The sequence below is a fragment of the Carex rostrata genome, chromosome 14 (assembly GCF_964058835.1).
Source record: "Carex rostrata chromosome 14, lpCarRost1.2, whole genome shotgun sequence".
Lineage (NCBI taxonomy): Eukaryota > Viridiplantae > Streptophyta > Magnoliopsida > Poales > Cyperaceae > Carex > Carex rostrata.
Window position 1 is genome coordinate 114956 of NC_135931.1, and position 26690 is coordinate 141645.

At 35.5% G+C, this 26690-nt stretch overlaps 4 protein-coding genes across 11 annotated transcripts; 2 read left to right on the top strand and 2 right to left on the bottom strand.

The window, feature by feature from the left end:
• The first annotated feature begins 2282 nt into the window (after positions 1-2282).
• LOC144565617 (S-adenosylmethionine synthase-like) lies at positions 2283-5868 on the top strand. Of its 7 annotated transcripts, none has more exons than XM_078315415.1 (5): positions 2283-2617; positions 2980-3375; positions 3885-4258; positions 4424-5064; positions 5177-5868. In XM_078315415.1, the coding sequence occupies exons 2-3, from the start codon at positions 3010-3012 to the stop codon at positions 4128-4130; spliced, it is 612 nt and encodes a 203-aa protein (XP_078171541.1). In that variant the 5' UTR covers positions 2283-2617; positions 2980-3009; the 3' UTR covers positions 4131-4258; positions 4424-5064; positions 5177-5868. The 7 variants fall into 7 exon arrangements, with proteins under 7 accessions (XP_078171541.1, XP_078171542.1, XP_078171543.1 ...); XM_078315416.1 differs by having other exon boundaries at positions 4424-4554; positions 4851-5868; XM_078315417.1 differs by having other exon boundaries at positions 4424-4554; positions 4854-5868.
• A 3442-nt stretch (positions 5869-9310) lies between these two features.
• Positions 9311-10237, bottom strand: LOC144565742 (2S seed storage albumin protein-like). The gene has a single exon (XM_078315563.1). The coding sequence runs from the start codon at positions 10215-10217 to the stop codon at positions 9795-9797; it is 423 nt and encodes a 140-aa protein (XP_078171689.1). The 5' UTR covers positions 10218-10237; the 3' UTR covers positions 9311-9794.
• A 7410-nt stretch (positions 10238-17647) lies between these two features.
• LOC144565055 (peroxidase 1-like) lies at positions 17648-21194 on the top strand. Of its 2 annotated transcripts, XM_078314683.1 has the most exons (5): positions 17669-17930; positions 18048-18236; positions 18364-18526; positions 19277-19697; positions 21185-21194. In XM_078314683.1, the coding sequence occupies exons 1-4, from the start codon at positions 17712-17714 to the stop codon at positions 19690-19692; spliced, it is 987 nt and encodes a 328-aa protein (XP_078170809.1). In that variant the 5' UTR covers positions 17669-17711; the 3' UTR covers positions 19693-19697; positions 21185-21194. The 2 variants fall into 2 exon arrangements, with proteins under 2 accessions (XP_078170808.1, XP_078170809.1); XM_078314682.1 differs by lacking the exon at positions 21185-21194 and having other exon boundaries at positions 17648-17930; positions 19277-19835.
• Positions 21195-22340: 1146 nt separating this feature from the next.
• CRR41 (potassium/sodium hyperpolarization-activated cyclic nucleotide-gated channel protein) lies at positions 22341-23210 on the bottom strand. The gene has a single exon (XM_078315018.1). The coding sequence runs from the start codon at positions 23201-23203 to the stop codon at positions 22550-22552; it is 654 nt and encodes a 217-aa protein (XP_078171144.1). The 5' UTR covers positions 23204-23210; the 3' UTR covers positions 22341-22549.
• Between the last annotated feature and the right edge of the window lie 3480 nt (positions 23211-26690).

The window sequence follows — 26690 nt, forward strand, 5'->3', positions numbered from 1 at the left end:
ATATTTCTGTATTGGGTTGTGCAATTATGAAATACGTATTTCAAAACAGTATTTTTCAGTTAATTTTTAATTAAAACAGTATAAGAATTGAGTATAAATGGTAAAATTAGGAATTAATGAAATTTAGAGTGGTATTTTGACAATTTCAAAGTTTAGAGTGGCATTTTGACAATTTGAAAGTTTTGGAGTGGCAGATAACCAATTTTTCCTTGAATATATCGCGACAAACAACCATTACACTTGATTTCTATTTATGATGATGTTTTAGCCATTTGTACACAATGAATTTCTAAAGTATGGTTGTTCAGAAAAGGGTAAAACAACCAACAGTGACAAAACCTCATGTTAAAATTGACGAAAAGGGATTTGAGATACTCTTGTGAAATAAATTTCATTATTGGCCAGTAATTTTGAAAAAAAAATGAGCATATGAAATATAGAAAATAGAAAACCATTAACCCAACAACAACGTAACAATGGAAGGTAATAGCAAGTAACGTAACAATGGAAGGTAATAGCAAGTAGTAAGAACAAAATTGAAACAGCGAGAAGAGAGTAAGAAGAGATTGAGAGAGAACAAACTGTAATCTGAGAAGAGAGTGGAGAGGAGACATTGCAACGGAGAGGAGAGGAGAGTTGGAGACGAAGTAGAGAGGAGAGGCTTCACAGAAATAATCGGAGCAGCAGGAATCGGAGAACAAAATTAGAAACGCGCGCTTGATTGTGATTGCCGTCCAGTGCAATACCTCACTAAGTAGAACGAGATTGAATTGTTAGTTTTAATATGACACAAATCTTAAAACCATTCTCCTATATCTAGATATAGGCACAGTATCTCTCCTTCTTATTAAGGAGTTTAATCTCTAGATTCTTTTGAAATGATGCTCAGCCGTTGAATTTTTAGATCGTACATAGATGAATTTTTCAAATTATGAGCTTCAACACTTAAGTATGCATTAGTCGCGCCGCATATGATTCCAGTGATGCGCCGCATATGATCCCAGTGCCCATAGACCGTGCACTGCACCTGTGGACCGCGCCTCTGAACCACGCACGGCACCTGCGGACCGAGCTTGTGCACCGTGCACCGGGATTCGAACCCAGTTGGGTTCTGTTGGTGCCAAAATTCTTACCACTACACTAGAGTTCACATGTGTTATATTGTAGATAAATATAGTATTTAACTATTTTTCTATAAAATTTCATTTAAATTATCTCTCCTCCTTATTAAGGAGCTTACTGTTTTCAACTACATAATTTGCTCCCGTTACTGTGCACGGACACGATTACTAGTTATATTTTAAGTTTGGTACCGAAGAGCATACATACTCTTCAGCTAGATGGGTCGAATGGATTTAAAATTTTGTTTTGTAGTCCTAGTCATTGTGTATATTTTAAATCCTATGAGTGAATCATTCGGAAATTAAAGCACTTTTTATCCATTTAAATAAAATTAAAGTTGTGTTATCAGTTGTAGGAGACTGATGATTTCTTGCATTTACACACAAGAAAATAATAATAGAAGAGCTAGAAAATATTATTGAGTGGTTCAAAATTTTAAAATAAGAATGTTTTTATTATTCGAATCGTTAGCACGTTTTTGTAATTTTTCTCATAAACATGGCATCCTTGTGAAAAAAAAAAATTGGCAGGAGGGGACAGAATTAATAAGTTGCTAGCACAAATGCAAAATCCATGATTTTGGCACGCAAGTTGTTGGCAAATACAAATGTATTATTGAAATAGGGGTTCATTACAAATTTATTATTAATTTATTTTTTTTGTAATCAAATTTACCAAGTATTGTTCAGAATAGTACTTTCTCGTCACTATTTCACCGTATTTTTTTTTTTCCGGTACAACTTTCTTTTATAAATATCCTGGAACGACATATATATAAATGGCATGATGGCATGGGGAATGTGCATATATCTCTCCTCTATATTATGCACCTTAAATTGAAATGAATGACAGAAAGTCGTGTGGCTGAGATTTATTTATTTAAATTCAGATTGAATCTGAGCCATCTAAACAAATAATCTGCCTTCTTTTGATTAAATACACTCTTTTTCTGTGTAAAAGTCTAAATTTAGTTCAAATTGGACCCGCCACATGTATAGCCACACGTATTACCAAACACATTTTCGTTATGCACCATTGGATTTGAATCAAAAATCGTGCAGATTAAATCCAACGATTGTAATGTTTTTCGCTGGAGCCGCTCGCCTCTTTCCCCAGCAATATTTTTTTCGCGTCTCCCTCCCCGATTCCTTCCCCGCTCCCTTTTTCCAAAAAAAAAAAGAACAAAAAAAAACCCTAGAGCGTGCGAGAGAGAAGGAGACAGCGAACGATCGTCTCCCTCCCCGATCCCTTCCCCGCTCCCTTATTCCAAAAAAAAAGAAAAAAAACTGAGAGAGGAGGAGACAGGGCTCCGCCGATCTGCAATCGATCTGTCATAGAACAACTGTCGGTGGTACGACCACAACCAGAGAGAGCTTCCTTGGCGAAGGAAGCATGGCGGGGCCTGGGACGATGACGGGGACGCGAAGGAAAAACGGGCGACCAGATCTCTGATGCAGTTCTTGATGCTTGCCTAGCTGGCGATCCTGACAGCAAGGTACCGTTCTCTTTGTTCCCTATTTTGCTACTACCGACTCCAATCACAGTTACTGTACCTGCACCATGCCAGTCTAATTTTTTGTTTGTCTTTCATTTTGCTTTCCTTTGTGCATTATTTGAGCTTGTTCAGTGATTGCTAATTGCATATGTTTACTGAGCAACTTTCTCATAGATTTAAGTTAACTCACAGATTAAGCTAACACTCGATGCCAGAACAACCATATCAATACCGAGTTATTACAAAAAAAAGGCCTTAAATAATTATAAAATGGTAATATCCATTCTGGTGCATGCTGCTGTGAATAAATCCTTTGTAAGGGAATAAAAAAGGTTAAACATGCAAACAAAATGTACGTACAGGTGGCATGTGAAACTTGCACAAAGACAAACATGGTGATGGTGTTTGGTGAGATCACAACCAAGGCCGAGGCTGACTATGAGAAGATAGTGCGTGACACCTGCTGTGGGATAGGGTTTGTGTCTGACGACGTGGGCCTGGATGCAGATCACTGCAAAGTGCTGGTCAACATTGAGCAACAGTCCCCCGACATTGCTCAGGGAGTGCACGGCCACTTCACCAAGCACCCTGAGGAGATTGGTGCGGGAGACCAGGGCCACATGTTTGGCTATGCCACTGATGAGACACCTGAGCTGATGCTGCTCAGCCATGTGCTTGCTACCAAGCTTGGCGCCCGTCTGACTGAGGTCAGGAAGAACGACACCTGTCCCTGGCTCAGGCCTGATGGCAAGACCCAGGTACTTTCCTCTCCCCTCCTTTCTTTCTTTCTGTTTGTGCAAATTTCAAAGAAAAATATGTTACTGTAAAGTATACATACCTTACTTTATTATGTACTGTACTGTTGCTACACTCAAGAAGGGATTATATTATACTTGTATAAGTAACTCTATCCAAAGATTTTGATAATATTTATGAACCAAGGAGGTATCATGTACGTGTGATTATATTATAAATTATATGTGCCCATCAGGCATGTCTCTGTAGCTTCTGTATTTAGCTTGGTAAATTATCTGGGAACATGTATAATTGTGTCGAAATTATTTAATACATGATATTTATTTGGCATGTGCAATTCATGCAATACTTGCAATTTTGAAAACAATGGTCAATTGACATATAATTTGGGACAATAATATTTGATAATTTTTTTTTTCGGTTGTGATATATTCATCGTACAGCTCTTCATTGTCTTGAACCAAAAAAAACATAATTGTATTATGAAATTATTAAGTGCTGGGATTGACAGGTGACTGTGGTGTACCGCAACGAGCAGGGAGCGATGGTGCCAGTACATGTGCACACAGTTCTGATCTCGACTCAGCATGATGAGACAGTGACTAATGATGAGATTGCGGCTGACCTGAAGGAGCATGTCATCAAGCCTGTCATCCCGGAGCAGTACCTTGACGAGAAGACCATCTTCCACCTCAACCCCTCAACCCCTCAGTGCTGTACACGTATCTGTTTAATTTGTAAAATTTATTCTACCTAATCTTTTCACCTGTATTTTACAGGAATCAGGCACTGAGGTGGCAAAAGAAGTCAGGAAACCGGTAAATGTGGAACCTGCCACACCAAAAGGCCACATGTGTCACCAAACCAACACTCAAGCAAAAACAGGTCCCCTTCCTTCACAATTAAAATTAAAATTCAGTAATCAAATTTAAAAGTACCAAAGGTTGATGTATTTTGGTAAAGAACTGAAAGCTCATCAGTTGTCAGTAAAAGTTGACACCAGTTGAGATTAAGTTGCTTATTGAAATTAAATTTTGCGTGCGTTTGCAGATTAATAATCAGGATTTGCAGATTAATAATCAGGATGTACAGAAGCGTGTTGAGTAGAGACCCATTGCAAGGAAAAGCAATGTGGCTAAAGCACCACCTCCACCTCTACCATCCACAAGATAACAAAAATGGTTATGTGAATTTGCATTTGGTCTTTGGTGTTATGATGGCACTATTGTTTCATTACTCTTATCTGGACTGTATGATCTGATCTGACTTAATCAGATCAGTCGGATCAGTCCATTGTCTTAATAGGATTCAATTCTCGATATGATTTAAAAATACTGCTTTCTTTCTCTTGAACAGAAAACCCATAAACAACGTATGTGTTTATTGATATAATTGTTGTACCAGTGCTGACTGCTGAGCATGTGAATGATTTTTATTATTCAGATTTCTTTAATTTTATCAAAAAATAATTTTTCAGTAGTTTTGGTGCTAAGCTTCTTGCAAATGCACAGACAGCCAACACTGTGTCTGGTAGTAAGGTGATACGAAATGGAATGTTGTGTCACTGCGGTAATATGAAATGGTATGTCGGTGATTGCCGTGCAGTTTTGAGCAGAGATGGCAAGGCTGAGGCAATCACGTCAGACCATCGGCCAAGTAGAGAGGATGAAAGAGACAAAATTGAGAACCTTGTAAGTTTTACAAACCATAATATTTTGTAACTTGCTGTTTTATAAATCATAATTTTTACAAACAACAGCTTATGTTTTTCTTTTAAATTTTTTCCTGCCATGGAACATGGAGAGTGCAAGGTTCTCTCGCGGTCTCAAGAGGAATTGGAGACTCACATTTTAAACAGTGGGTAATACCAGAACCCGAAACCCAAACAATCCAAATCGGCTCCAAATCTGAATTTGTAATTTTGGCCTCATATGGGTTATGGGACAAAGTTACCAATCAAGAAGCAGTCAGCACAGTGCATCCCTTTTTCACAGAGAATCACAAGACCGGAAGCATTGCGTCTTCCTGTAAAATGCTGGTTGAACTGTCTATTCTCAAGGGTATCGGCGGATGACATCAGGATTTTGATAATTCAGCTCCAGCATTTTATTTTCTGACCTGATTATAATTAATTACCTGAGTCCTGATTTTGGAGCAACTGGCTACTGACATGATCACTGACTTGAGATGCTGATGTGGTTTTGCAAATGGTCTTTTTAGCATGCTTGCGATGCTTAGTCTTTGATGATAAATTGAAGCGTCAAGTTTATTGCTGATTAGATTGAGGATATAGGTGTTTACTGATTCTTTGATTTATTTTGTCTAAAATTATCTATGATTCTTATAATAAATTCTTCATTCATTTGTAACTAAACATTCTTTGGTTCATCATCAGACTAATTAGGATCTATTATCTATGATTCCTATAATTAACTCTTCATTCATTTGTAACTAAACATTCTTTGGTTCATTATCAGACTAATTAGGATCTATAATCGGGTGTTTTGTGTGCTATACTGGGAATATAATTAGTTCAACAATATTTAAAGCAGTCATTTGTTGTTGTTAATTTTTACTATAACCCTATTTTTGGAACCGACATACATACATATTTCTTTTCATTTTTTGGATCAAATTGTATGAGCAATTAGGTTAATTTAATGAGAAGATCCAAAACCTTTATATGAATAATTTGACAATCTCATATTTTTCCATTCACTTGTGTTTATTAGAAACTCTTCCTTTGAAATGTTTAGAACTCTGAACCTGATTATATTGATTCACAAAAATATATTGATAAGATGCATTCACAAAAATGTGTTGATAAGGTGTGCGTTCACAAAAATATGTTTAGAATATTATTTCTATGATATTTCCTCCACAAAATTAATAATCATCATAAAGTTGAGTATGAACTTCTTTGCAAACATTCCTCTAAAAAAAAAAATACTTTAGACATACATGCACACACAAAAGTTATAAAAGAAGAAAATTTTCAATGAAACAAGTTAAATTAAAAGTCCAATAAAACAAGGTGCCTGGATTGAGCTAATTTAACTTTATCATTGGATAAGTATTCTTTTTATTGGTTTTTTTTTAATAAAAATATGTCATTTTGTATGAGAATATTTTTTTTGTTATCTTATAAAATACAATGTCCCCGTTGCAACGCGGGTACGATACTAGTATATATATATATATATATATATATATATAGAGTTAGGCTGGGGTGCTATGGATAGCATAGTGGCCTCTATGCTACGGCTCAATATTCGAGTTTTCAAAATCCAAACGGTCGATCCGAACCGTTCATCTTATTCTCCATATTAATATCTGCTTGGAGACCAAATTTTATAATTTTCTGAATTTTTTTACTATTTATTAAGCCACTTTGAAAATCGCTAATCCAACGGTTTTACTGTTTTGTGCAGCCACCGTTGGATCAACAATTTTGTAAAATACTTAATAAATAGTAAAAAAATTCAGAAAAATGTAAAATTTGGTCTCCAAGTAGATATTAATATGGAGAATAAGATGAACGGTTCGGATCGACCGTTTGGATTTTGAAAACTCGAATATTGAGCCGTAGCATAGAGGCCACTATGCTATCCATAGCACCCCAGCCTAACTCTATATATATATATATATATATAGATAGAGAGAGAGAGAGAGAGAGAGAGGAGGGATCAAGTTACAACAAGTTACAACAACCATTTTCTTTATTTTCAAAGTCCAAATCATCGATCCAAATCGTTAGATGTGATCTCTACAATAAAATGTGCTTGGAGACCAAATTTTAATTTTTTTGGAATTTTTTTATTATTTATTAAGATGGGTATAAAAACTAGTCAAATTCAGACCATTGAATTTTGTACCCATCTTAATAAATAGTAAAAAAATTCCAAAAAATGTAAAATTTGGTCTCCAAGCACATTTTATTGTAGAGATCACATTTAACGGTTTGGATCGACGATTTGGACTTTGAAAATGGTTGTGGTAACTTATTGTAACTTAAAAATTGTTGTAACTTGATCCCTCCTTATATATATATATATATATATAGGGTAAGGTTTAGGTGCTATGGGTTGCATAGAGACCTACGATGCTATGGGTTGCATAGAGACCTACGGTGCTATGAGTTGCATAGAGACCTACGGTGCTATGAGTTGCATAGAGACCTACGGTGCTACGGCTTAATATTCGAGTTTTCAAAATTCAAACGGTCGATCCGAACCATTCATCTTGTTCTCCATATTAATATGTGTTTGGAGACCAAATTTTACATTTTTTGAAAATTTTTTACTATTTTTTTAGATAGGTAGAAAATCAGTTGATCTAAAAAATTCTACACCATTCAGATATTTGATTTTCTACCTATCTAAAAAACTAATAAAAAATTTCCAAAAAATGTAAAATTTGGTCTCCAAACACATTAATATGGAGAACAAGATGAACTGTTTGGATCGATCATCTGGATTTTGAAAACTCAAATATTGAGCTGTAGCACCGTAGGTCTCTATGTAACCCATAGCATCTTAGCCTTACCCATATATATATATATATATAGAGAGAGAGAGAGAGAGATAGAGAGAGATAGTCTAATATGCTTTCGGTAGCATATGAGCCAAAATACACACGGTCCAAATTTGAAATTTCAAAATTCAAAAAGTCGATCTGAACTGTTCATCTTGTTCTCCATATTAATATGTGCTTGGAAACCAAATTTTACATTTTTCTGAATTTTTTTTGCTATTTATTAAGTCACTTTGAAAATTGCTGATCCAACGATGGCTTAACAAAACAGTAAAACCGTTGGATCAACGATTTTCAAAGTGACTTAATAAATAGTAAAAAAATTCAGAAAAATATAAAATTTGGTCTCCAAGCATATATTAATATGGAGAACAAGATGAACGGTTCAGATCAACTTTTTGAATTTTGAAATTTTAAATTTTGATCGTGTGTATTTCGATCCATATGCTACCGAAAGCACATTAGCCTATCTCTCTCTCTCTCTCTCTCTCTCTCTTTATATATATTTATAGAGTAAAGTTACGCTACTTCGCAAATTAATTTCGAAGTTCAAATAACCGATCGAAACTGTTAGATGTTTAATCTATATTAAAATGTGTTTGTCGACCAAATTTTACATTTTTTGGAATGTTTTTACTGTTTATTAAGATAATTTGAAAATCGTTATTTTTTAATGGTTCAGAATTTTAATAAAAACAGTGATTTTCAAATCATCTTAATAAATAGTAAAAAAATTCCAAAAAATATAAAATTTGGTGTCCAAACACATTTTAATGTAGATTAAATATCTAATGATTTGGATCTATTTGAAGTTTGAAACTAGAGATATGAGCGCGAATTAAAACAACCCGTTTAATTCGCGAAATAGCGTAGCCTTACTCATATATCTAGTACGCTTTTGATTTATTAATTAAGTTTTCGTAAGCTCTATATTAATGTTGTAATTCATTCAAGAGGAGGGTTCAAATGCCTCCATTTTTTGTGCCTCCATCATGCCTCCATTTTTAAAAACTTTGATAACTCAAAATTTAAATCTTAAAATTCAAAATAAAACCGTTGGATATGAATTACATCATTTTATCTATGCACATGTAAAAAATTACAGCATTTCAATTTTGTTTTGATTGTCATCTTGAGCTTGTAAAAATATATACTAATGTGGATAATTTATAGATATTGATTTTTTAAATTATTGATTCACATAAAAGAAAAATCAAAATGTGATAATTTTTTATGGGCACAGAGAGAAAATAACATAGATCACATCTAACGGTTTTATTTTGACGTTTAAGTTTTAAACTTTGAGTTATTTAAGTTTTTAAAAATGAAGGCATGATGGAGACACAAAAAATGGAGGCATTTGAACCCTCCTCTTTATTCAATACATATGCCCTTGACCGGAGACAACAAAAATACTGTACAATATTTGATATTATGTAAACGTTCTCCTGTATTTCTTTACAATCTCACAATTAATATATTCGGAAATGTACATATTATGGAAGCTTGGAATAATGGAGTTATATAAAGTTTTATACATGTTTCTTTGTTTAATCTTTTTTTCTTTTTTTTTTATAGGGAGTTAATTAATGCATGGGTCTCCATATCCTGATGACCTGATTATATAAACTGGACAGGCAATATGATCTCGTTGTCAATTTTCACGTAACAGGGAAACATCAAACATTAAGTAAAGGCAATTTTAATTAAAAAAAAATGATTTTTACGATCGATAAAAAAAAAAGAAAAAAAAGCAGCTTGATTTATTAATCAACTCATTTATTACAAAGTGCATGCATGCCCTTCATTAGTCAAACACGATAGTGTGTGACATTATTCACCACACCACATAAAACATGCATGTTTGATGTTTCCCTCAAAGCAGTTTTCAATACATTAACCTCTCACGCATGTGGCAATACCCGGGACTCACGTGGCACATCGACGGCAGCCTCTCGGCCATCTCCATCATTTTCCTGCAGCTCATATGACCGCCATGACGGTACCGTTGCTCCTCCATCTCTTCACGCATGTCGCTCATCATCTCTTCTATTGCATCGCACCGGCATTGTGGGCTGATATCTCGCAGCTCCCTGCAGCACCTTTCACGCATCTCGTAATTCGTAAAGCTCATCAGCATGTCAGTGTCACGACCCCTTTGCATCATGAACTGCTTGCATGAACGAAGCTGACTCTCCTGCATCTCATGGCGGCACCTTTCTCTGGAATTATCAAATTGAGCAGTCGCTGCTGCAACTATAAGGGAAATAACAGCGATGGCGATTAGCTTGTTAAGAGAGGCTGATGCCATTGTTGATTTAATGCTACTGAGGTAATGAGTTCAGTTTTGTTTGGTTGTGTTTGTGTGGAGATCGAGTTTGAGACTTATATATATATATATATATATATATATATATAGGTAATAAGAGTCGGTGGAGGTAGTGCTGAGCTGTTAAACGAGGAGAGCATATGAGAAGGTTGGTTTCCACGTAGAGAAGAGAAGAGAACTGAATTTGGAATTGTATAATTGAATTGAGAGATAGTGGGAATTAACAGCTGGGTTTGGTGGTGGTGGTAACTTGTAATAGATACTTATCAGGGCATCAGGCCTTACAGAAATTCTCTTAAATTGCAGCCCAAATTTTGGTTGGGCTAAATTCTTTTCATACAAAAGCCTGTAATTAGATTTTTTTTTTTTTTTTTTTTTTCTCACCATCTACTCTGGGCTTTATATTGAGGTTTAATATGGGTTGATAAAATTAGACTCAGAATCTGACCCAGTTGTACGGTACCACAAAAGCAGAGTTAAAAAGGATGAGAATATATATGCTGTTTATTCATCGAAAAGGATGAGAATTGTGTTCTTCTTCTTCCAAATTAACCGTTCAAATGTTTTTAACAGTTGAGATTTGAGGTGTGAGCAGCAGCACCAAATTTGTACTGTGGAAAGTATGTGAATATAATCAAATATATATATATATATATATAGTTGGGATGAAGAAAAGCAGAAACCGGGTTTTTCAGCACCAAATTTGACTGCCTTTGCATAAGTATGCATGATTTATGGCGGATGAATACAAGGCACACATTATTTCTAAATTAGTTATAGACTTATAGTTGTCGTACTAAATAAGCAAAATAGAAAGAGAGCTTTTTGTAACCGTTTTTAATTTGGGACCCAATATAGAGACGTCTAGCTAGAGCTAGAGCATGCATGATAAATAATATTTATATATATATATTCCCAAGCAGAAGCAGACAAGCAAGTTGGTGCATTGTTTCTTTTGCTGTTTTCCTTTCCTGCCGGCCGGTGTATAGGTAAATTAGTTAGGCTTGGTTTTGGTTACCTATATATAATATAATTTAATAATGGCAGAGGAGAGGTTAATGTTTCGTTCTCTTTTGAGGGACCATTTATTACATTATTGGATTTTGAACAGGTCAACAAACCCCATGTTTGTATATGCTTGAAATTAAGCTAGAGATTTTTAAACAAAATATAATATAATATATGTGATTGAGTGAGTTGAGTTCCTATATATATATATATATATATTCCTCTTCCGGTGCTCATGAGCATGCATGTACTTTGTACTAGCTAGCTAGGCTGGCCGGCCATGTGATAATTAAAGAACCTCTTTTGGATGGTTCTAACAACCCATATAATATTGTGCCAACCTTCAACAAATATACACATCCACGCTAACTTTTTATTGCTGGAGGCAACCATATAACACGTGGCTAGGTTGTTTGATGATAATCAAGGGAAACATTACAAGGAATATTTTGTTATATATGCTCTACTTATTGGATGATTTCGAGGTTAGATATATTTACACATAAACCGAATGCGTATCCTCTGAGATATCTCACAACCAGTGTTGTAAAGCACAATATGCGCTTGTCAGACTGACATGGTATCGTCAAACAATTAATTAATCGGAACTATGTGAACGATTAATTATTTTTATTAAAATTATATGTATATATTCATAATTTTTTAAAAATAATTTATTTAACTCATCAAACTTATCAAATAACTTAATTTAACTTGGTTATGTTATTATTACATGACACTACACTTGTTTCTTGTTAATAACAACACATAAGCACTTTATATGAATAAGTAATGCATTTATTTAATGATTTTTTTTTTTAAGAATTAAGCCTTTTCAAATATTATAACATATTATTTGAAAGAAATGAAATATTCTAATATAAAATCACTAAATTTAGTTTATGATAACAACCTAATTTCATAGATTAACATGTTATATACTAATTGAAAAAATTACATCAGTAAGTAAGAAAAATATATAGTACATAAATAATAGAAAAATTAATCAATTTAAAAGGAAGTAAAATAAAAAATTAAAAAAATATAGGTTATATATCCAAGTACAAATAAAACTACAATACATGATTTATAAAACTTACTTATCACACACTATCACAGGAAAAAAATACAATGTGAAAATAAATATTTACTAGAATAAACAAGAAAAACGGGAGAAACGGAAATAAATGAACAATTAAACGGTAAAACAACCAATTAATCGGAAAAAACAGTCGATTAATCGTCGTCATCCGCAAATAGGTCTCTGTTAATTGTATTCGTAAAGGCTTGACCACCGTTAACGATTAAATGGTCGTTTAATCGACCGTTAAGCCCGTTTTTTACAACACTGATCTCAACTTTTGCATGACCATGGTGCCTATTCAGGGATAGCGCAGAGGCAGTATTATTTGTGCTTTGAGATCGTGCATAACGTTTTGAACGGTTGAGATTCTTTTAAGAAAACACTCAAAGTTTGAGGTATCTCACAGGATGTGAATTCCATAAACCTTGGTGTGGCGGTGGTTTTGGACAATTAGCATATATATTATTGCAAATGCCAACGGCTATCAAAATTTATAAAATTACTATCCATAATTTCTTTTTTCTTTTTTTTTTTCAAAAATATTACCTAGAAAATAATTATTAATATTTAAAAATATTCATTCTTTTCAAATAATTTGCACTCCAGCGACAGCAACCCCGTTTGTTGTGCCTCCGGCTCTCCAGAGATCCTTTCAGAACTCGGTCTATTCATCCCATGATTAAGCTGTTAATAAGGGGTCCGTTCAAATCAGTGAAGTAAAAGTAGCCGTTTAATCTGATTAATCAGTTAATTATTCGTTGACAGTAACTAAACCGTTATGAATCATCTGTTTTCTGTTTATACTGCCAATTAATTGGTCATTTTTTTTTAGCATTTATTCATTATACTTTGTCTTGTCTTATTTGAGTTTTTATAAATGACAATTTCATAAAATTATATTAATTAACAATGAAATTAAAAGTTAAAATAAATTTATTTGATAAGTTTGATGAGTTAAATTAATTATTTTTAATAATTACAAGCATATTCCCGACATTTTTATTAATACCCAATTAATAAAAAATTTAATAATAATAACCATAGTTCAGCAAAATTTATAAAAATGCCCAAACCGTGGATTTTTTTCACGGTCCTGATTTTTTATTCAGAACCGTGACAAATATCCACGGCCCCGAACAAAATTTCAGGACCGTGGAAAAAAATCCACGGTTCTGTCTTTTTTTTTTTTGGCGGAACAAAATCTGTCTCTCTTCCTCTTTTACGCTTCTCTGTCTCCGTGAAATCCCACCCCAACCCCCTCTCTGTCCCCTCTCTCTCTCTCTCGGTGAAGCCCCACACCGCCCCACTCCGACCCTCTCTCTCTTTTCTGCCCCACACCACCCACCTCCTCCCCCTCTCTCTTTTCCGCCCCACACCACCCCACCCCCGCCCCTCTCATCTCTACTATTGTTGAGGCGACGAGCCACCGGCTGAACCGCAGTGTTCAAGCTATCTCGAGTAAAGGTAAACCCCTCTCTAGAATTTTTTGTATTTGATCGAATTGATTAGTTATCGAGTTGGGTTGTTGATTTTTCCGACTCGATCAAATTGATGATTGCTTATGCGACTTATATCGATCGATTTATTTCAAGAAAACCGTAGAATATAGAATGATTAATTATCGAGTGCGGGTTGTTGATTTTTCCGATTCAATCGAATTGCTCAACCCCTTTTTGATTTTCCGCGTTTTCAATTTAAAATTAGGGACCATGAATTTTTTTTATGTTTTGGGTATTTTTAAAATTATGCTCTGAATTTGGTTATTTTTATTAAAATATTTTTATGAACTTCATAATAATTGGTATATATGTCTTACACAAAAATTTGGTCATTAAGGATACTAGATGAATATTCCGTGATTTTTATTTTTATCCCAAAAAATAAATATTTTATTATAAATAACCACTGTCTAAAAGTAGAGTAGAGTAGCCAACCTCTATCTAATATAATATAATATATGTATATGTTATATATAACATAATATATGTATATGTTATATATAACATAATATATGTATGTCTAAATTTTGTAGCCAATTGTTGCATGTCTAAATTTTTTTGTTTCAACGTAGGATGGTTAGGGGACGGCCTAGGAGACCACCACCACCCGACCCTGTTGATGAGCCCATTCCCGAGAACAGCAATGACCATTTCAGTCCTTTATTATGGATGCCTCACGATGAGCACCGAGTTTCACTGGCATCTGTTGAGGTACTTGATTACTTTTTTCTTTTATTTTTTTTAAGATTAAATTTTGTCTAGTTCTCGTATTTTCATGTATTTATGTTGTTTATTTTTTTCAACGCAGAATGAGGACATTTTAGATGTCAGGAGTCGGCATTATGCTATGAAGAACTACCCGTTGATGGACCAGTATCTGAAAAATTGGGGGTTGTACCATTTGGTCAATATTATGGAGACGCAGAGTAAGGCCATTAATGGGTCTCTCATTGCAGGACTAGTGGAGCGATGGCGCCCAGAGACACACACGTTTCACTTGCCGTTCGGAGAGATGACAGTGACTCTCCAGGACGTTAGTGCCCTAGCGATTAAAGGTGCCGCGCGATCAGTCGTCTGTCTTGGAAAACATGGCTACCGAGCTTTTGGGCATGCGATGTTGAACTTGGTTGCCCCCTGCATTGAGAGCCATGACCACGAGGCAAAGCTAGTCACCATCCTGCGAGATGCCGGAGAGGAAATTGTTTGGCGTAGAGTACAAGCCGTCAAGCCCAACGAGCCATTTGTTAGGGCTAGTGAGATGCCACCAGAGCCCTCAGAGCAGCCTGAGTGGGACTACCATCGTTGGGTACTGGGCATATCCGGTTGGCACGCCTACGGTGATGAGCATGGACGTCCAGTTCTTCTCCAGGTTTCTCATTTTTTATTTTATGTCAAATTAGTTAAATTAAGTTAGTTAAAATTTTCTCATTCGGTAAATTAAGATTGAATTATTGGTATTCTTGCAGGGTCCTGCCTTCATGCCGCTGCCGCCTGAGCCGCATGAGCAGCATGAGTTTCCGGACCCCCAGCCTATGCATGAGTCTCCGAATTTCCAGATCAGCGTTGATCCATCGGTGTATCCATTTGAGCCCATAGACGCATCCCCGCGTTAGCTGTATCCGGCGAGGGCTCACGATTAGGAGGCCTCTAGTAGCGGGACTCAGCCTGACTATGCGTCCCAGTTTGTGGATTCCGTATTCCATACCCCCCCCCCCCCCCCCCCCCGCCACCGCCAGCTACCCACGAAGCCGAGGATCCATGGAGTACAGCACTCACGATGAGCATAGAGGCCCAGCCCGAGGAGGAGATTACACCAGCTCGTAGAGTGCAGGAAGGAGAACCACAGTGGAATGACTGACATGTCCGGAATTTTAGTAGGAAAAATAGAGGTAGAACACCTGACCGATATTCGCCTTAGGATTTCCATGGATAGAGAATTTTTTTATAATTTTAGTTCAGTTTATCTATGTTATGTTTTATTATGTTTGAGTTTAGTTTTATAGTTTTTGTTTTAGTATAGTTTATCATTCTATGGTAGTATTTACACAACTATTAGTTCAACTATTATTTCATTTGGATTGGTAAGAAATTATTGCTGTTTAGAATGTTCAATTAATGTCATCATTTGTATAGAAAATGAAATCTACCAGAAATCAATGAGCATATTTTAGTATCTACATAGGCCCTTGGCATTTTTTATATTAATATAATAGTCTTTTTCGGTTAGCAAACCCATTTGTAATTTGAAAAATAATATACATGTATGTAGATAGATCAAGCCATCTTGTTATTGTACATTAATATTTTGGCAGATATTTTGTTTCATTGTAGAAACTTAGAAATACAGAGGTATGAAAATTATGAAATATTTTGAGGTTATTCAAGGAAATTGAATCCATTTCAAAAAATAAATAATCGTTTTTAAGTGCTCATTTATTTTGGCTTCACTAACAACAGATTTGAGGTGCCTTGGGACATCAATGCTATAATTATATGATTTAATGTCACCTGCGGATCTGATTTAAAATTTAAAACCGTGGAATAAATCCACGATTCTGATTTACAATTCAAAACTGTGGAATAAATACACAGTTCTGATTTTTAATTCAAAACCGTGGAATAAATCTGCGGTTCTGAATTGTAATCAGAACCGTTTATTTATTCAACGGTTTCGAATAAAAAATTAGAACTGTGGATTTTTTTCACGATTTGAGTATTTTTAAAATTTTGATCAGATCTTGGTTATTTTTATTAAAATATTTTTAAAAATGAATAAAAATAAAAATGTCGGAGCATATTCATATATATAAAAAGTACAAATTAATTATTCTGATTAATCGCTCATAGTTTCATACCATTATTTACAATAATAGTTAAAATATATAGCATAAAATTCAGTCGTGGCGTATACATTATAAATGAACCGCGTCCATATATAAAGTAAGTAGTGAAGCTAATCCTGGTCCACGGGACGGGGGCACGCGCGTTGATATTTGTCGTTGGATTGGAAAAGATTTTCTCCTTGCAATTTGCAAACAAACGAAACGAAACGAAACGAAACGAAACGAAACCAAGTTCCAACTTCCAAGCGCTAAATGACGGAAGAAGGGGGCGTTGCCGTTTGCTAGGTATTGGACTCATATCATATAATCATATGCTATGCACACTGCTTTAAAATTCGTGTTAATCGAGAATTAACGCTCAATTAATTAATTCGGGTTCCGATCGACATCGAGCAGGTCTGGCGTGGGATCCATATCCTCCCAGGTATTAGACTGAACTGAGAGTAAATTTGGGATGGCGCAGGGATAGTATTATTAATTTGTGCTTTGAGATTCGTATCAATTTAAAAACCTGAACTGAGAGTAAATTTGGGCCGCCTGTTCCTGGGAGGATACGGATTCGTCTGACGTGGATTTCTTCTTTCTTATAATAAAGTTTAAGATATATAATTGTTTAGTATAATTAAACCTAGCTAGCTAGCTAGGAGATGTATCAGTTTCTGTAAAGCACGCAATGACAACCATGCTCGACAGTAGTCAACTACTTAGTCTCCTTTTAACCTTCCAAAAAAGCTCTTCTCCAACTAATTATTATATATCAATCAATCCCATTAATATATTACTTTATTTATTTAATTAATTATACCTCACTAGCTGTATCGATCAGTAATATATTAATTAAGATTAAGAAGCAACGCAACTTTGCAAAAGAAACCTACTGATGTACGCCATGAGCCCAATTCCAATAGCTGCGCTACCAGCTTGGCTTGGCCACTGCCTTATTATATAAACCCTTGTGACCCCTGTCGTAATATATATATCTCCAAGAGCTAGCTAGCTAGAGAGGTTTAATTAACTAGCTATCATTGCTAATTTAATTAATATGGCCTCAAGGGTTCTCCTTCTCTGCTCTCTCCAACTAGCTATAGCTCTTGTACTCCTTTCCGGTTTAACGGAAGCACAGTTGCAGCTTGGTTTCTATAGTAAAACATGTCCAAATGTGGAGGATATAGTCCGAAAAGAGATGTCAGAGATTCTCTCGTTAGCACCAAGCCTCGCAGGACCCATTCTAAGAATGCATTTCCATGATTGTTTCGTAAGGGTATGCATATATAGAAACAACAAGTTAATTCAACATGATTCTTCATTAATTTCTTAATTTGTCAACGACTTGGAACTATATATATAACATTATTTATTATGTATACCTATATCACAGGGATGCGATGGATCGATACTAATTGATTCGACAAAGAACAATACAGCTGAGAAGGATGCACCTCCAAATCAAACTCTAAGAGGGTTTGGTGCAATCGAAAGGATCAAGAGGACAATTGAGCACGCTTGTCCAAACACTGTCTCTTGTGCCGACGTTCTTGCAATAGCTGCAAGAGATTCTGTTGTGATGGTGAGTATATATACCAAAGTGTTTGTTTTTTGGTCTAATGTTCCTAAGTTCAGAAGAGTTAATTAGTTCAAGCTGATATATTTTTTTATTGTTGATAACTTTGAATAATTATGATTAATTGTTGCAGAGCAAGGGGCCAAATTGGCCAGTGTGGCTTGGTAGAAGAGATGGGAGAGTCACAATTGCTAATGAAACTAAGCAACTGCCACCTCCTACAGCAAACTTTACCCGATTGACACAAATGTTTGGAGCAAAGGGACTAAGCATTAAAGACTTGGTTGTACTATCAGGTTGTTTTCTTTCACCTAGCTCAAAAGTATATTTAATTTAATTACTTATTTTCATTTTTTTAGAAAATTGCCTATGCTATTTTCTATAGCACTTTTATATTTGTATGTAAATTAATAACTTAGTAGTCTCCCATTTTATAATTTAATTAAATCTACTTAGTTTAGTTGTTTATCTTAATTCTATTGGAGGATATATATTAATTTCCCTAGGCCAACTTGTTAGCCTATATTTGCATGTTGCATTTCAGCTCAATTTGACCAAACATGTTAGGAAAGAAAGATATAAAATATGAATTAATTAACTAATTGACGAAATATTAAATTCTCCATGGCTTGTGTTCACTTTTGTCCCAAATAGTGCCCACTGTACTTGTATATTTGTTTTTCCAAGCAACAAACTATTATCGTCTTTCATTTATAAATTATATGTTTGGCCTGAGCATGTATCAGTATCAGGCAACAGATGCCACCTATTTTCCCCTTGGAAAGTAGCGAGCTTTAAAATTTGGTTAACTATATAAGGGAAAGCTAGGTCCACTAACAAAAATAACAGCTGTTGTCACTAGATCCCCTGGGGTAAAAGTATCAGTAAATCAAGTAATAGCACCGTGTCCCTGGCTATAATGTATCAATAATTAATTTAAACTTTGGAAATAGTTAGGAGCTCCTAATAATGACATATCTGATCATGCAAAGCCTAATTAAAAAAAATTATCTAATCATACTTCCTTATAATTAATTTTGATTCAGCTGGCCATACAATTGGAACCTCGCACTGTTCAGCATTCTCGGACCGCCTCTACAACTTCACCGGAAAGGTTAACGTGAATGATATTGACCCTCTCATGGACACACAATACATTTCAAGGTTGAGAACAAGATGTAGCTTAACAGACAATACAACACTTGTGGAGATGGATCCCGGGAGCTTTAAGACATTTGACACAAGCTATTACAAGCTTGTAGCCAAGGGAAGAGGTCTGTTCCACTCCGATGCTTCTCTTCTTGCCAATACTTTCACCAAGGATTATGTTTTCAAGCATGCCAATGGGTTTGAATCAGAGTTCTATCAAGATTTTGCTGACTCGATGATCAGCATGGGGAACATTGGAGTGCTCACAGGTAACCAGGGCGAGATCAGGAAGAAGTGCTATTTAATTAATTAGTTTTCGTTAAAGTTTTTTATTTATTTTTTATTTTTTTCGAGATTGAGTGTGAAAATAATATATAACTTTTTTATTTTTAATTTGTTTCAGAGTTCTTATTCTTTTGTGTATTAATTATTGTAATAATGTTTTCATGATATGCATAGAACATTCTCTTCTAGTTTTTTTTTTTTTTTTTTTTTTTTTTAATTTCAAATGTTTAAAGTTATTTCCGTGACTTATATATTTGTAACCTACCAACTACCATTTAATTGTTCATAAAGGATCCCTCATCCGTGTTTCGAACCCACAAGCTCTCCCAAGGAATATGATAGTAGCAAATGGGTTCATATCATCATAATTGCATGATCGATTCAGAACAAATCTACAAATTTACTCTTAAAAAATTATGTAAAATTTTTAATTCCAGTGATGGCTTTAAGATGATAAACGACACATAGATGAAAAATGCCATCACAATAATGACAACAGTAAAAGAACTACTATATTGTGCCAAGAATTTGGGAAGCAATTAATAGCTAGCAATATACTGCATATATATATATTTATTGAAGAACTTAATAATATATATACTCTTAATGAATTAGTAAAACAAAATGAGGCAAATTATTAGTACAATGGTAGGTGGCTAATGGGGCAATCCATGTCCCACGTCTACTTTTAAATTAACAACAATTAAATGTATATATTTTCTATTTGTCTATTTAATTATATGCAAATCGCTACAAGTTAAATTCTTTGCAATCATTGGAGTTCAACAACTAGTATGAAAGACAACGGTTGCTTGCGAACTCGTCATATCATTAGATTGATAATTGGAGGCAAGCAAGGGTTAGGCCTGGCGCAGTACAGTAGTTGAGGGAGGAACTAAGTCGGAAAGAACTCCTAATTAAACTTGATTTTCAAGCAAAGTATTTTATTTTTTTGTCGCTACGACTCTGGTTTTCAAAATAAGTCCCAAATTTATTAGTGCCTTAGGAAGTTCATTATAGAAAGAAAACAGGATGTTAATTTAATACCAATTGATTCAACAGTTGGGCCTTGTTTCGATATACTCCTAGCTAGTTTAGCTCTCTCTCTCTCTCTCTCTTTTCTAAACATATTTTATATAAGAGAAACGAAATTAGCACTTCGATGGAATCAATTTTATTCTTCACTCCACAACACTTCTTAAGAAGCATTCATGTTCGATAAAAAATTCCTGATGTAGAGGATAATATTTTTTTTAAAGAATATTCCATTAATAAAAATATATATTATATCTGAACAAAAAGGAAAAAAAAAAAAAAAGATACTATTTGCTGTGGGCGTCCGATTCCAGCTAGAAATACAATCAACCATGTATCATGTTCGTAAAGGTAGAAATAGAAATAATGTTGCATTTACTTTCCTGGGAAATAAAAAAAAGTTCATTAATATGATTAAAAGAAAGTTTAATCTTATGGATTAAGCTGATGAATAGAGATGATCATTTTACCATTTGTTGGTTTAGATGGTTAAAGAATTGCAACATTTTAACAGTCCGGCCGGAAAATTATCCGTCCATACACTCTATAGTCCGGGGAAAATATAGTGAAGAACAAAAAAAATGAAAATAACAATAGGATGTGTTTTGATTGAAAAGGAAGATCATGAGTCCATTCTCTATAATCATCCATTTTCTTTTTCTGGATGATAGATTGAACTCAAGATCTTCCTTTTCAATCTATCATCCAGAAAAAGAAAATGGATGCTCAAATTCTAATAACAGCACTTCTGAATTTTATTCCTGTTCTGCTGTTGAGTGTGAATACAATCAAACTTTGTCCTCATTGTTAGCGTGTAGTTTATCTAGAGATGACAAATATAATGGCAACATCACCTGTACCAGTTCTGTTTCTATTCCTTTCTTTCATCTTTCTTATTGTCTGATCTTTCTGTCTATATATCATTATGGTTTCAGTTTATCAAGTTTCAGAATTTTAGTATATTTATTATCAAATATAATTATACCTGTGTTCCAGCCAGCACATTTACTGGCATGAACTCATGCCTGATATTCTGACTGAATATATATTATATATCCTAGCTAGCATCCAATTGCTTTCTTAAAGGGCTGTGACTTGTGAGGAATCTATATTATTATTAATTGTTGACTTTGATTGCTAACAAATACAGCAGAGAAAGATGCATCTTTGAATGAACACGTGAGAAGCTAGCTATATATGATATAATTGATAGGATGAAGGCCAAAGCAAAGGAAGCTTGGCCAGGGATTGTCTCTGTTCAGAAATTATAGCAATGATGGTAACAAGCTAATGTTAAACTCAATTTTTTGTGGTCTCTAATTGAATAATCTTTTGACGTCACTTGATTGTAAGTAAATCTACTCATCTTTCTTCTTCTATTCTAGTCCATTAAATGGACTCAAATATATATACCCATTGGAGGAATTGGCAGAAGAGATGGAAATTGATAGAGTTCCCTTAATTGCATTTTGGCTGCCATATTTCTTCTCTGTACACAATAGTTCCCTTAATTGCATTTTGGGGAAGAGCGACAATTAATGGTAACACAATAGTTTCCATATGATTTTGAGGAAAATCACAATGGAAAGGGATACCAACAAAATGATTTTCTCTTAAAACCTCTTTCCCCTAGTTTGAGGGACAAGGGAGTCTGACTTTTCATATCTCAGCAATGATTCAATGAATGACACATGAACGAACTTAATTAATTATCCTAAACAGAAAGTGAGTATGGATTAATTGAGAATTGAATACGTTAATTAGTTGGTAACCCTCCCTCGCTCTATATATGTTATGTGAATTTCTTATGAAGCTCTGTACGTACTAATCACAAATACATTTGACTTGCTTTACAAAGACAGTGCAACAAGAATAGCTTGGCGGCAGCGAGCCCGTGCCGTCTGAATCCTCTCCTTTAGTGTTTCCTCCTTAACCGCTGCCTTCACCATCTCACCATCTAACTCGACAAGCCTCAACACTCTGAGCAGCTCAGTGACCACTCGCTCATCCACCTCTCCGCCAGCTCTCAACACCTCCATCTCTTCTCTGGCTCTCTCAGCCACAATCTCCACTGTCTTTGCAAGAAGCTTAGTTGAACCAAACCTCCCCCTCTCCATCAACCCTTCTAACTTCTCCAAGAAATCTGCAATCTGCCATCCCTTTGGCATCTCATTCTTGATCTCCTTGGTTCGTTTCCATCCAATCTCAAAGTTGGGTGGCTCAAGCGGACAAAGTACTGGACCAGAACGGACGCTAATGGCTGAGGGGGCACGCTTTGATATGGCAAAAGAAGGGTCAGTGGCGGAGAGGCTGTCACCGGGTGTGTCGAAGGAAGCGTCGGAGTCGGAGTTGGAGGCTTTGTTTCTGTCTTTCTCTTTGTCTTTGTCTTTGTGTTTGTCGGTGATGGGATTTGCGGAGGGAGAGCAATTTGCGGTGGTAGTAATGGGAATTTTGATAGGAAATCCGGTGAGAGTCAGAGTGAGGAAACGAAGTGAAGTGGCCATTGGAGATGAGATGAGATGAGATAATGAGAGAACTCAACTGAAGGTCCCAATTTGTTAAGAGTTGCATATCATTATCATTTATCAGATCACGACACACAAGAAAAGACAAGAAAAGACAAGACAAGACCCAATATAAATATAAGGTAAGTCGATCTATAGCCTACATTGGCATCGTTAAATGGCCCAATATCTATTTTTTAAATGAATTGAATAGTTGGGCCTTTTTTCAATACAAGCCCGTAGGCAAATAGTTGAGCCTTTTCAGTACAGAAAATAGGCTCATTCATCTATGAAAATTGAAAAGGGTTCAAAATGTCGTTTCCCACTTTTAATGAAAAGGATGAACACATGTTTGTGCTAGTTAAAAAAAAAATAACCGTGGCTCGTGTCTCATTTGGAATCAGCTTGTGGCTCCATCAATAACAACTTATTCGTTATCAGACCGAGTTAAAACGAGCCAACTTGCACAGACTCAGACCAAAAATATTAGTGAGTTTGAGCTAGCTAGGCCTAGCTCGTTCTGAACTAGCTTGGAACATTAACGAGCTATTAGATACATGTATGCATGTGACTGGCCTTACTGGAGTCAATTATATTAATGCTTGAGTCTTCGATCATGTCTTCTTCCTGGCAATTTACATTAAAAGACCATAAAATTAATTAAGAGCCTAGCTCGATCCTTCCTATATATCCTACCCCGGCTGACCATTCATTCATTCAATAATTAATATTATATTCCTCAAAACATCCACAAACATCAATTAATTAATTAATTAAGCTTCCATGAAATTCCCTGACCTTACCCTTGCACTAGTACTTGTCTCCACCCTCTTCCCACCTACTGCCAATGCGGGCAATGTGCTGCTGCATAAATTATGCGGTTCAACGGCCGGCACTTACACAGCCAATAGCACATACGACTTGAACCTCCAAACACTCTTCACCAAATTAACTTACAACCAGCGCCACTAATTCCTACTCCAATTTTGGATTTGCAAAGAGCACTTTCGGTAGCATTACTACTCTTTCTGCCTTTCACAAGCCACTCAGCAAATCCAAACCCTCTGCCCTTATTATAAAGAGGCAACCCTATATTTATTATGAGGTCTCCCTCTTACACTTCTCAAACCAAGATTTTATCTCCTCAACCGACAGCTCGCATCAATATATTAAGTGGAATGATCGTAATATAACAGGATCACAAACCCTGTACGATAGTTATCTAAACTACCTTCTGAACATCAAGGCAGACCATGCTGCTTTCAATAGTTCAAAAAAGGTTTGGAGCAGCAAAATTGAAATATCTGTCGACTAAGGCCTTTCCTGAGACATATGGGTTGGTACAGTGTACACCTGACATGTCTAGTTCGGATTGTGCATCTTGCTTGAATAATCTAATTGGTGAGATGCCGAAGCAGTTTAGTGGAAAGGTAGGAGGGAGAATTCTTGATGTGAGGTGTAACAAACGGTACGAGGTCTATTTGTTTTACAGACGTGGGGCGTCATTTTTGTCGCTTACGCCTCCAGCCGAAAATGCACCAGCTCCAGCTCCAGCACGCAGGAAAGGTTGAGATAGAGGAGATGGTTGGAGTTGATGAAGGATTATGATCTGGATATTCAGTATCAAGCAGGAAAGACGAATGTAGTAGCAGATGCACCAAGCAGAAAGAATCAGATAAATCTGGCATCGATTATTACAAGTGAAACACATCTTCTCAAGGAAATGCAAAGGATGAATTTGTACGTTGGTGCATCCAGTGAGTTCGCATTGGAAACATCATCCCGCTTGATTGGAAATAGCGCTAGGGCAAGTACACCTGCAGTTACCTCAATTATTTTGGCTGCGGTCGAGGTTCGACCAGAATTACACGAGCAGATTCAAGCAGCACAACAAGAGGACTCAATATGCTATCAGTTTCGACAACATTATGAATCAAATACAGACTCGCCATTCCAACTCCATGAAGACGGTATTCTACAATTCCACGATCTCATATGTGTTCCGAATGACTCAGAGCTGAGGAATTTGATTCTATCAGAAACACATGACTCAGGGTACACCATTCACCCTGGAGAAGTCAAGATGTATCAGGATCTAAAACGACATTTCTGGTGGCCAAAGATGAAAAGGGACATGCAAAACTATGTCGAGAGTACCAGGTCTGTCAACAAGTCAAAACAGATAGACGAAAAAAGACGTGATTACTAATACCTCTTAAGATATCCACACGAAAATTTGAGTTGATCACTATGGATTTCGTGACTAGACTTCCGAAAACTATCGGACGATACGATGCCATCTAGGTTATAGTGGATAGACTGACGAAAATTGCACACTTCATTCCACTTCGGATCGAGACATCTGGAAGAGAGTTAGCTGATATGTTCTTGCAATATCAGTTTAAATACCACGGTCGCAGTCGGCCTCGATTCCCGCTCCTCAGGATGACGAGGATGATGACGACGAGGATGACGGCGACGATGGTACTGTTTAGTTTAATTATTTATATCTTGTTCAGATGTTGTCTTGACATTTAGATTATCTATTTATGGTACTTGATTAGATTATCTATTTATGTTATGCGAGACATTTAGATCGATATATTACTTGACATTTCGATGTTTATGTTTGATCTATATATTATCAGTTTTTCGATATTTATGTTTATATATATTTTTTATGTATCGATGTTTTGTATTTATGTATTGTATATATCGATGTTTATGTTGTATGTTGGTACGTGTCGTACCAATTATTAAAAGGTGCAAATTTAAATAATAATAAAATACTAAAAAACTGACAGAACACTTTCTGCGACCAGTTTTAATTTTCTGCGACCGTTACTTGGTCGCTGAAACTATCTCCTGACGTCAGCAAAAACAAATAGCGACCAAAAAAATTTGGTCGCAGAAAAAATATCAGCGACCGGCTGACGTCATTCAGCGACCGTTTACATCAGCAGAAGAGCATCTGTGACAGTGCTTTCTGCGACCGGCCTATCAGCGACCGGAATAAGCTATTAGCGACCGGGTTTTGTTTCTGCGACCGGCGTGGGAACTTTCTGCGACCGGATTTCCGGTCGCATAAAGTAATTTCTGCTGTAGTGTAGCGTAGTGTTTAAGGTCCGAAAATGCTATATAGAACTATTTAGAACATTGATATATATGTATGTATGGTAAAGAATTTAACTACTGCCTTTTTCAGCAGAGAAAATAGGCTCATTAAGATATTAAAATAATAGAAAAAAGGGTTCCGAATAGTCGGCTCTCACTTTTTAATGAAAAGGATGAACACAGATATCCTCATTAAATTATTGCAATATTTTCACACACGTTGGTATGTGCTTATGACAAAATGTCATGGTGAAATTAATCTGCTGTGATTCTGGAGAATCACTGTTAGCTGCCATTTTCAATCGACCCATTAATTATATTTATGCACGAATCTCAAAAGCAGATAATTTAGATGTAAAAATATCAAAATAGA

Excerpts from the sequence above, each read along its gene's own strand:
- CRR41 (XM_078315018.1), bottom strand. The coding sequence starts at position 23,203 with ATGGCCACTTCACTTCGTTTCCTCACTCTGACTCTCACCGGATTTCCT.
- LOC144565617 (XM_078315414.1), top strand. The coding sequence starts at position 3,010 with ATGGTGATGGTGTTTGGTGAGATCACAACCAAGGCCGAGGCTGACTAT. Across the intron at positions 3,376-3,884 it reads GGCCTGATGGCAAGACCCAG|GTGACTGTGGTGTACCGCAA; the intron begins GTACTTTCCTCT and ends TGGGATTGACAG.
- LOC144565742 (XM_078315563.1), bottom strand. The coding sequence starts at position 10,217 with ATGGCATCAGCCTCTCTTAACAAGCTAATCGCCATCGCTGTTATTTCC.
- LOC144565055 (XM_078314682.1), top strand. The coding sequence starts at position 17,712 with ATGGCCTCAAGGGTTCTCCTTCTCTGCTCTCTCCAACTAGCTATAGCT. Across the intron at positions 18,237-18,363 it reads CAAGAGATTCTGTTGTGATG|AGCAAGGGGCCAAATTGGCC; the intron begins GTGAGTATATAT and ends TAATTGTTGCAG. Across the intron at positions 18,527-19,276 it reads AGACTTGGTTGTACTATCAG|CTGGCCATACAATTGGAACC; the intron begins GTTGTTTTCTTT and ends ATTTTGATTCAG.